The sequence below is a fragment of the Hordeum vulgare genome, chromosome 6H, assembly GCF_904849725.1.
Source record: "Hordeum vulgare subsp. vulgare chromosome 6H, MorexV3_pseudomolecules_assembly, whole genome shotgun sequence".
Lineage (NCBI taxonomy): Eukaryota > Viridiplantae > Streptophyta > Magnoliopsida > Poales > Poaceae > Hordeum > Hordeum vulgare.
Window position 1 is genome coordinate 517,236,041 of NC_058523.1, and position 11,318 is coordinate 517,247,358.

The following is an 11,318-nucleotide window of genomic DNA, read 5'->3' on the forward strand; positions in this document are numbered from 1 at the left end:
CTTTCTGGAAGCGCCTTTGCCCCGTTTCATCTCCTGCCAGGCGCGGGGCCCACCCCACGCACCCACATGCCCCAGAGCCAGAGCCAGGGCGAGTCCGTCAAGCCCGCGCGTGACCTCTCCATCCGGCGGCTCGGGTCGCGCCCAATCCAAGCGTCGCAGCATCCCAGCCGTCCACACGCACAGCACCCACGCGGAAGCGGAACCAGCGTCTCCACGGGGGCCCACCCGTCAGCGGTCATCGTCACTGACACCCCCCCCCCCCCCCCCCCACGACGCACACTGTCGCACGCGCCTCCTCCTCCGGTCATCCCACTCTACCCTCTGGCCTCCGTCGCTCGCCGGTTCTGCTTGCATGCACCGGCAGCGGCGGCCTCCTCCAGGATCAAGAGCCCCAACCAACTTTTTTTTTTTAAGAACCCCGGCCAGACTCCCCCTCACCGGTTCTTCTTGCCGCTGCCGCCGCTCGCCTGAGGACGGAGGACGGAGGGAGGGGCGGCTCCTGCTGCTGCTGCTTCATCCTTGCCCGCGAAGCTGCCGCCGCTCGCCTGAGGCAGGGGAGGCCATGGATCCGGGCGCCGGCGACGAGGACCCGGGCTTGTGGGACCTGTTCCGGCACTACGACGAGCTCTACTTCCGCTGCGCGCTCGCCGACGCCGCCTTCTCCGTCGAGTGGGTCTCCCCGCGCACCAAGGCGATCACGTACGTACGCCCCTTCCACTCCCGTCCCTTTGATTTTTTTTTTCTTTTTTTCTTTTTTCGTGGGCTGGGGGTTGGGGTGGGCGCCAGGATTTTGCTGGAGCCCCCGTCAGGAGATGGCTTGCTCGCTGGATTTATTTTAGCGTCTCTCAGGAATGATCCCTGCATAGGATCGTGCTGCCGTAGATTCTTCCGAATCGCCTCAAAAGAAGTTTGGTAATTATTTAGCATTTGACGGTTCGATCGACATGGCAGATTTTGATTTTCGTTCCGGTCCAAGTCGAATCTTTTGTCCGATGGTGCAATGACTTCGAATCCTGATGTTTTTTCTTCTTTTCAAATACAGCATTTTCCCCCATTGACTGCTTGCTGAGCATTTTCTTACTGTATGTTGATTGATCCTGGCCTATAAAACACGTGTTAGTTGCTATTTTCTCAATTATTAAATTGTACTCCCTCTGCAAAGAAATAAATATAAAAGCGTTTAGATCACTAATTTAATTGCTAAATTAGTGGTCTAGACGCTTTTATATTTCTTTACGTTGGGAGTACTTAGTTTACATGAAAATAAAATAAAATAGTAAGCACTGATTCGGTTGCACATAAGCAGGTGTTTCGGATCCTGTTCCTTTGGAGACCTGCACAGAATAACACTCTACAAGCCAGCGCTGCAGTATCGCACGAATGCTGATACGAAGAACGCCCTGCTGCATCTGATGATTCACGCAATCATATTTCTAAAGCATGGTCTGACGAGCCTCGGGTAAAATACTTGTATCCATTTAAGTAAGATTGTGTGCTCCAAATTTTAGCCTTCTCATAGCCTGCCTGCCTGCTGCTTATTTTCTCTGCATTAATGCAGCCATGGCCCTGTTTTTCGTGATTGGATGGATGCTATCAACACTTGCCCCTGCGAGGATCACGCGGTTAGTATTCTCTGGCAGATATGTTCGTAACCATTACAGACCACTGATGATCCTGGCTTTTGCTTGCGCCACCCTAACCTGCAGAGACCGACAGGTGGCTACTGTATCACAACTACTCATGATTTCAGTCAGGAGAAATCCTGCAACATACAGGGTTTTTTGTGGAAGGTACTACCTACTTTCCACAGTTCTCTTTTTAGTGTTTTCTTTTTTGTTGTTAAATCTCAGTCTGGTTTACCTCCTACTGGCATGTTCAATGTTTGAAATTTCAGTGTGAATCGTGTGGCCATACACTTGTGAGGGCCAAGAAGCTGAAACATCCATCTGATTCCTGCTGTATCGAGAATGTTAGCCAACATCCAACCTGTGGCAACATGCTTTGCCACTGGCACAAGTAAGACTGCACAAATTTACCCTGACAAATAACTCACATTCTTGATTGTACGTCACACTCTTAATTGTTTTCCTCGCACAAACTCGACAAGATATACCACTGAAGGCTTGAACTCTGGGTGGTTCGTTACTTTTTGAAATTTGCCTCTGAATCTGTTAGATGCAGAATGACGTCTCAAACTCGTAACTAGATGCATGTGCCATTTGTTTGTTATTTTTAATACTCTCAGAGACTTCTGTTTCTAGATAATATCTACTTTCGACTAATGTTTGCATGGTGAACTTCGAAGGTGTATGTGTTTGGATAAACTTCAAAGCTGTATTGACTGATGCTATTTTCTACAGCCACAAGATGGATTGTGGTGGTACATATGTGCTGACCAAACCACCAGTGACACCACAAAAGATGGCTCTAAAAGGTACATGTCACTATGTCAGAACCAAGTAGTAGTATCTAATACGCCGTTGGTTATGGGCTCTAAACTAACCATAACGAGTATAGAGGTCAAATTTGGCTATCGTGCTTCAGTTTTACCACTACACAATTCACCTGAAATTTACGGTTTACGGTCATTCTTACAATCTTGTATCTTAAATTGTCAGCATGCAACTGTCTGTGTCCACATTTTGTTTTTTCTTCTGCAGCCTGTTACACTCAAGAATCAAGATAGCTACCATGTATTATAAAATTCTTGGCTGATGTTGTAGGTGTTTATCTATTATAGATTCTTTTGTTTATGCTATACAATTAATTTTTAAAAAAAACAAGGTGTTTGAGTGGCACTGAAACTGAAACCATGATATCTAACAAAAAATAGATCAGCTGTACACTTGGTGGGTCATGTGAACGTGTTGCTGTAGTGATTATTTTGTTTAATCATTTCATTATGTGAACCTTGGTACTTCCAGCATCCGTGTGAAACATTGTCCACCAAATGCAGGAGGTAGCAGCTCCTCGAAGAAGGCAAGCAACAGTAATATGCCTGAAGACCTTCAGAAAGCAATTGTTTTGTCTGCTGCCCCTCCGAGAAGGTTGACGACGAAGCAAGAGCTCATCGCATGGGCGAAGCGCGAGCAATTGCTTACCGGGAGTCGCGGCGATGCAACAAAATCACTGGGCAGCAGCTCCCCAAAGAAGGCAGATGCCTCTCGGAAGGCGATTGTCCTCTCTGCTGCCCCTCGGACCAGAGGACTGAAACGGAAGAAAACATCTGGTACGTCGGAGGAGCGCGGGTTCTTTTCTCCAGGGAGTTGCAGCAACGCAAACCCGCCGAGAAGCGACACCTCCGGGAAGGACCCTCAGAGATCCGGTGTGCGGCCCTGTGCATCTCAGAAGAAACTGAAGCTGGTGCAAGACCTGGTCGCATTGGAGAAACACATTTCCCGGGCTGCTGCCACGGGAAGCACGCTCAAGCAGCCGACCAAATCCGGCTCCTCGGCGAAGGCACGGAGGCAGCATCAGCAGCCTGAAGACTGCCCGAAAACAGCCGCTCAGCCCGCCGTCCCTCGCACTCGGAGTGAACCGAAGCAGTCGAGCCGTGCCGCGCCGGAGAGGCGAGCGGCGGGAAGCAAGGCTGGGGGCTCTGCTGAGAGAAAAGAGTACGTTTGTTTCAGCCTGTGGCAGAACTTCTACGAATCGGAGTGTTCGAGTGGATCGGCCGAGCCGTTCGTAAACAAAAGAACGTTGCGGAGGAAAAGGCAGAGGGAACGCTTGGTTCAGAGAGCACGTTCAAGCTCCATCAAGGTCAGACCGGATGAGTTGGCCTCGTCTGGACAAACCAAGCCACCATCTCCAGACTTGGAGGTCATTGCTGTCGATGTCGAGGTGATGGCTGAAACCCCTGCAGGCCAGTCCCGGCCACCAGCTCCATCCATTGACGTTCTTGTCGATCAGGTGGTGACTCAAGCCCCTGGAGCTGGAGGTCAGTCCCAGCGACCAGCTCCATCCATGGACGTTCTTGTCGGTCAGTTGGTGACTCAAGCCCCTGGAGTTGGAGGTCAGTCCCAGCCACCAGCTCCATCCATGGACGTTCTTGTCGGTCAGGTGATGACTCAGACCCCTGCAGATCAGTCACAGCCACCACCAGCTCCATGCTCCATCGCCGCTGGTCAGGTGATACTGATAGACATTTCTGATGACGACGATGATGATGACTGAACTCCTGTTCCATCACCCTGTACTCTGCTTACTCTGGATTAACTTGCCGGTCGGTGCTTACTATAGGTAGGTAGTAGACTAGTAGTAGCTTATCACTGTAGTTTCAACATCGAACCAGTGCTTAATCTTAGCATCGTCAAGCAGGCACAGCTGATTTTCTGTGGAGGCATAGGGCTCTGACGGTCTGGCCTGAACGGGGAAACATCCAGTGAGATGGCGCGTGGCGCTATGAATGACTCTCTTCCTGTAATATTTTCTGAGACACTGGCTTGGGCATGGTGAACTGAAGCATGTAAGTTAGCTGCACTGCAACATTGAAACATGCGCGTATATATCCTTGTGCGTGCGGTTTTACTGGTCATTGCTACTCTCTTTTCTCCGTGAATACGCAAAAGTATTTGCATGTCTTTTCATTGGTCTTATTTTTTAGAAAGAACCCCGAAACAGTGGTCAGTAAAACGAGGATTGCCTCTAACCATTATGACCAATGAATAAAGAGGGACTTGAATGTAAAAAAGTAAAAAGAGGAAGAAACAGGAATAGCTAATCTCACGTGGGGCTCATGCACCAAGCGAACGTCTATCCATCGGATGGATGCCGAAAGGGCAGCGCTCTGCGCCGGCCGAATCTTTCGGCCGGCAGCCCGATCCATCGGCTGCACGCGGGCTGCATCGTTAGATCTGTTCATATAATAAAAAATTGTTGATGCAGCAAATTTCGGCTACAATGCAGTAAATTTTAATATGGATGTAGTAAAAATATGGTTGTAGCAAAAAATATCAACATGGTCATAGCAAAAAAAAACACTGATGATGCATGGTAGCAAAGCAAAATGTGGGTTTGTAGCAAAACAATCCAGTGAACTCGGTTTGCAACTCTGACGAACGTGTATACAATTTTTTTAGTGAACGATTGCAGCAAAAAATGATACCGGTTGTAGCAAAAAATAACACGATTATAGCAAAAAATCTGACAAACTCGGTTTACAATTAAACTTGGATGCAACTTTTTTAGTGGACAAAATGTAGCAACAATCATCAACGTTTGCAGCAAAAATCATGTCGATAGTAGCAAAAAAAAAAAACAATTGTCACAAAAAATGACGCTTCGCAGCATAAAAGGAAGGGAGGGTCCACGCGCGGGATCGCACGACATGCGCGGGACCTGCCAAAGCATTCGGCTAGCACACCGTGCCGAAACGTTTCCCATGCCGAAATCACTATCCAATGGCATAGGACTTGGTCTACCCGCGTGGCTTCCACACACGACAAGTGGCTATAGCACAACGAGGCTGATCATCGGTGCGCTCCACGTTGGATACATGAAATGTGAGAGCATTCCTTTCCGGTTTGCTTCAATTATGCTCCGCCATGACATAGGTGTGCTTCATCGGGAACATAGTTAGTTGTCTTGCAAAAAGTTACTGTACTAGTTTTGCATTTCCACCCTTCACATAGAGCACCCCAAAAAAACCACAAGACGAGCCCAGACCAATGTCGAAGACAGGGACAAACCCAGTGCATAGAAGCTCCCACACATTTAGGGAGGGGTTATAGGAACCTAGTCTTACCCCTGTTATAGTGCAATGCGGAGAGGCTGGTTCGAACCCAGGATCTCTTGGCACAAGTGGGGAGTACTTCACCACTGCGCCAGGCCTACCCTCGCCAATGTCAAAGACGGCAAAATTGATAAAAATGACCCCTCGGGCGAAAGAACTCACGAAGTGAACCCTAACGCAAAATATTTCACTTGTCTGACCCTTTCGTGTGGCGCCCGACACCTAGGCACCACACTACACTGTGTGACGCCTAAATCGTCGGCGCCACACGCCCCGACCACCTGGCAGAGAGGGCCCATCCCCCAGGCAGTGTGACGCCTAAGCCTCAGGCGTCGCACAGTGTAAAGTGTGGCGCCGAAGGCTTAGGCGCCACACTTCCACTTATACAGCCACGGGCCAGCCCCCTCCCCCACCCCCCCTCCTCATTCCCCTCCCCATCCCCCTCTCCCACACTGTGTTCATATCGGCCCTTCTTCAAATCCCTCTCCAAATCACCAAATCTGAAGGTTTGGACCGGGCATTGGTTGTTCAATCCCTCCACTAAGGTAATCCCCACCTATCCCCTCATTCTCATCCAAACAAAAATCTCTTGTGGTCATTTTGTTCAAATTTGAGGAAACCCTAGTTTTTCATGAAATGTGGGATGTATATGATATTGTTGTATTTGTTTGTATGTTAGGATAAGGGGTGTGATGGGGTTAGGATTAGGGTTGTTTGGATGTTTGCATTATGGTTGTTTTAGGGTTAGGGTTAGGGTTATGGATGTTTGGTTGTGTTAGGGGTAGGATAGGGTTAGGGTTAGGGTTAGTGTTATGGATGTTTGGAAGTTAGGAATAGGGTTTATTTTTAGTAAGTAGATATTGTAGTTGTATGATTGCTTATAAAAAATATTGTATGTTGTGTTGTTTAGGGATGGGAAGAACATGTGTTTATGTTCATCACGTGGACAAGGATGCCTTTTTAAAAGGCAATATTAATCCGGACCCGGGTGAGCTTGACATGGTGTTTTTCTGTCCTAGTTATGCTGAATTGTTGGAACAAGTCCGAAAGGATTTGAATTGGATGGACCCTAGTGATGTAGTTGAGTTTGATGGTAGGCATAATGTGGGATTCGGAATGCACATTCGTTGGAAGACCATGTGTGTCAACTCCGAGCAACGTTGGCTTGCATACAAGGATACGGTGGCCGAATCACTAGAGAAGGCTCTAGAGTTATTTGCCATCGAAACAAATGTTCCTACCTTGCAGTTGGATTTGAACCGGGTTGCCTCTCCGATTGTTGAAGCTAGTCCCCCACGCATCAATGAAGAGTCCAACATTGAACCTCTTTCAGCACAACAATCTTGTATCCAACATGAACCATTGCTAGAGGCTAATGATGAGCACGATGATGATGAGAATGATGGTATTGTTCTTCATGACAACAACCTTGGTGATTTGGACAAATATAATTTGCAAGAGACAATGGACCATTCTATTCCGTACTTACGTGGCTATGCATCTGAGTCTGGCGATGAGGGTCCCGATGAAGAAGTTGATGAGGAAGGGTTCACGGCAAAGGAGGTTGAAGCTTTCACGAAGGTATTAAAGCGGGATCACCGGACACCATTGTTCGAGGATCTTAGCCTTGCGGATGAAGCCGTGGTTGACGGAGGCGAAGGCATATTGTTTGGAGTTAGGCCACCTTCTCACCGGGACAAACATGGGAAGAATATTATTTTGCCGGGGTCAAAGTTCCAAACATTCCTTGAACTGAAGATGTGGTTGGATGAATATTCTGTTACGCATTATAGGCCACACAAAGTTGTTCATTCAAACATGAAGCTGCGTTACACGGTTGCATGTGAGGATAGAGGGTGTCCTTGGATTGTCCGTGCAAGACCATGGAAAGGAGGACCATGATGGAACATTGTCAGTTATATGCCTCACACGTGTCGAGGCAAGAGGGTTGATGGTGACCTTTCGTCGCAAAGCCATAGACAACTCACCTCCGAGTTCATCGCTTATAGGTTTTCCAACTCCATCTCCTCTCTTCCTACAATGAGCACAAAAGTGTACAGGACCTTGTGAAAGCCCTCTTTCAGTACGAGGTGAAATATGATAAGGCATGGAAAGCAAAGCAAGCCGCATTCAAGATGTTGTATGGTGATTGTGAGCAAGCATACAACCGACTACCTAGTTTGTTGGGAGCTATTGCCACCACTAACCCGGGCATGGTTCATGTGGTCGAGCCTAAGACTTGGGCGCTGCACATGTGTGGCGCCTAAACCTTGGGCGTTGCACATGTGTGGCGCCTAAGCCTTGGGCGTCACACATGTGAAAACCTACTCGCATCTGCATTTTGACAGAAATTTACAGCATATACTTTCACAACATTTTGACAGCAATTGACAACATATATTTTGACAGCAATTGACAGCATATAAATCATCGTAAGCAAATGGTTCACAATTCATAGCATTAAACCCTTTTAGAAGTGCAACACCCACAATTCATAGCATTAACAGCAAATGGTTCACAACACCCGCGGTAAGCAAGTGGTTCACAACACAAGTGCAACACCCACAAGTGCAAATGATTCACAACTTCAAATGGCTCCGGTTCACATCTTGGGGCCTCGTCCCCTCTTAGAAGCTAGCTTCTTTCTTCTCACAACTACAAATGGCTCCGGTTCATCCAACTCATCGTCATCGTCATCGTCATCCTCATCGTCCATGCTTCTCATCCTTGACAAACGAGAGCCCCCGGCGACCGGGTTCTTTCCTTTGTGTGCATATCATCCGGTGAGTACCGCCTAAATTCCTTCCTAGGCTTCAACATGTAAGCGGAGCGTTGGAAAGTCTTCAACGTCATTTCGTCCGCAACCTATGATGCGAAAACAATATCGTCATACATATGAAGGTTGAAAGTGCACAATGTATGATGGCTATGTCATACCTCTGGAGTGTCAACATCATCCTCTAAATGAGCTGTCGAGGTAATGTCACCATCGTCCATACGAGCTCCCGAAGAAGTTGAATCGTCTAGGGTATTTCTTTGGGATGAACTAGATCTCGAAGGTGAAACATATTCAGGATCACGGCAACCTAAAATGTTGGATAGGCGCCGCAACTTCTTGCCCTGTTCCTGTTAGATTCAAATATAAATGACATATATAAGGTATCGTATGTTTCATTCGTCGGCAAAATCTTAATAATGACACAACACCTTTATGAAAAGTCGAAGTGCAGATTCTTCCTTTTTTCCTCCAAGTGTCTTGTCTAGAATAGCTACGGACTCATCAACTTGTTTCTTGACCTCTTTGCGCTATGATCACAAGAAAATGACATGTAAGGCAAGTGAATATGTGTACTAACGTTCATACTTAACATAGGTGAGCACACTTACCACAAAGTTCAGGACAGGGGCGAAGGAAGTTTGGTACCCTTCGCGAATTAGCCTGTTGTATTCGCCATGGGCAAGTGCATCGTACTCAGTGGGTTCTTCCAATATGTCCTCCTCGTAAGCCGACGGACAAATCTCGACACGAGTACTCTCCTGAAACCATCTTACGTAGTTGTTGAACGCAAGCAGACAATGCTCGCGGTGCTGGGTTCCTTGCGTACTCATAGCTGTATGCACACTTTGCTCGAACATGATGACATAGTTCTTATGATGCTTATGCCAATCCTTGATCTTTCGCTGCCTCCTCCTATCCAACATGCTTTTTACAAAACCCATCAGTAGCTCGCTCAACACTAAAAACAAAACCCATCAGTAGTTCTTTATTGTGCATGATTTATTACCTGTGAAGCTGTGTGTCGGTGTCCACCCACTCCGGCGGGTGTGGCTGAAACAACCCAAATTGATGCATCACACGATGCGGAAGATGAAACTCAACCGCCCAATTGCATATAAGGGGACAATGCATTAGCCAAAGATGTTTTTCCTGCAGGCATATTGGATTGAGTTGGAACTTGTGTGCATCACCAGAGTTATTCCACTTAGCGGTTTTAGGGCGTCCAACAGGAAGGCATTCCCAGCTCCATATCGAAAGTAGGAGCATACAACCACCAACTCCACTGTCCTTTGTGAACCTGCGACAAGCATCGTCCAACTACAAGTAACAACAAACATGGATTAGTTTAGTAGAAAAGTATAACAGAGAGTACTTACTATTAACAATTTATTACCTGTCGATACAAGTAGGCCAGTGCGGCCGAGCCCCAACTGAACTTGTTGTCGAAAACAGTCAATGCCTTCAGCCACATCCATGGAGCATTCTTGCCAGTGCCGTCAGCGAAGATAGTCCTAGAGATGACATATCACATGCACACGCGAGCATAAGTCTGGATGACGTCGTCATTTGCGTCCTCAGGACAATGAGCAAAGTTGACGGCAATCCAAGTGAAAGGAGCGCCGGCCGAGACTCTATCTTTCTTCCCTCCATCTTCTACCTCCGGCTCTGGAGGCGACATACCAATAAGGGCCTCCATTTGTTGCCGCCATCCCTCGGAATCAGTGCTCATACAAAGAGGCTTCCCCTCGATCGGAAGTGCGGTGATCATGGAAACATCTTGAAGAGTCACTGTCATCTCTCCGGTCCGGAGGTGAAAACTATGGGTCTCCGGCCTCCACCGATCAATAAGTGCAGTGATTGCCGCAGCGTTCAGATTGGGCGTTGACCGACTCACAAGTTGAATGAATGGAAGGAGTCATGTCATCTCGATATATGGTGTGTACCGCTCATCGTACTGCATTACAGTCGATGCCCCGTGAGACCAGATCTTCAAGGGCATAAGCTCCTGCAAACAGATAGGAGTGAGTGATATCATTACAGTTTGATCTTATTAAATAAATACATGATTTTTAACATATAATCTACTTACCATTTTCTTCTCCGACATCAAATAGGCCCGATGTTCAACGTCATAAACATCATTCGAAAGACACACCATCCAACATATCACAAAAAAAACTTATGAATATACTCATATTCAAAAAATATTCATATGAATCTACTCATCTACTAATCCACTCATCTATACATATTACTAAAAAAATACTCATATGAATCTACTCATCTTAAAAAAAACGCATATTACTCATATCCTAACTCCTCATCTACAATTCAAATCCAATCAAAATATGAATATCAACCTAACTAACCCAAATCTGAAAAATAACCAATTCCATTTGGATAGAGAGATGGAAAACGAAAGAGATTACCTCGTAGACAAGCTTGAGGGATCAATCCACGAAAGAAATCACCAGATCTGAAGGGGATGAAGAGGGGATTCAGACTTGGAGATGAGCCAGCCGCCGGTTTGAATGGGAGGGGAATGAGGAGGGGGGGGAGGGGGGCTGGCCCTTTGCTGTATAAGTGAAAGTGTGGCACCTAAACCTTCGGCGCCACACTTTACATTGTGCGACGCCTGAGGCTTAGGCATCACACTGCTTGGGGGATGAGTCCTCTTTGCCAGGTGGTCAGGGCGTGTGACGTCCACGACTTAAACGTCACACAGTGTAGTGTGACACCTAGGGTTCACTTCGTATGTTCTTTTGCTCGAGGGATCATTTTTGTCAATTTCCGTCGAAGACAGGATAG

At 47.1% G+C, this 11,318-nt stretch overlaps 1 protein-coding gene and 1 long non-coding RNA gene across 3 annotated transcripts; one reads left to right on the forward strand and one right to left on the reverse strand.

Moving 5' to 3' along the window:
* Positions 1-273: 273 nt before the first annotated feature.
* On the forward strand, positions 274-4,534 carry LOC123401759. 2 transcript variants are annotated; one of them, XR_006611180.1, is made up of 8 exons: positions 274-699; positions 1,307-1,459; positions 1,559-1,622; positions 1,707-1,790; positions 1,895-2,016; positions 2,361-2,434; positions 2,957-4,239; positions 4,318-4,534. XR_006611180.1 is itself a non-coding variant. In XM_045095612.1 (7 exons), the coding sequence occupies exons 1-7, from the start codon at positions 353-355 to the stop codon at positions 4,171-4,173; spliced, it is 2,061 nt and encodes a 686-aa protein (XP_044951547.1). In that variant the 5' UTR covers positions 274-352; the 3' UTR covers positions 4,174-4,534. The 2 variants fall into 2 exon arrangements, 1 of the variants encoding a protein (XP_044951547.1); XM_045095612.1 differs by having other exon boundaries at positions 2,957-4,534.
* Positions 4,535-8,131: 3,597 nt separating this feature from the next.
* On the reverse strand, positions 8,132-8,851 carry LOC123406043. The gene is made up of 2 exons (XR_006612000.1): positions 8,669-8,851; positions 8,132-8,596 (listed from the first exon to the last, which is right to left on the reverse strand). It is a non-coding gene; the product is annotated as an uncharacterized LOC123406043 (long non-coding RNA).
* Positions 8,852-11,318: the final 2,467 nt, after the last annotated feature.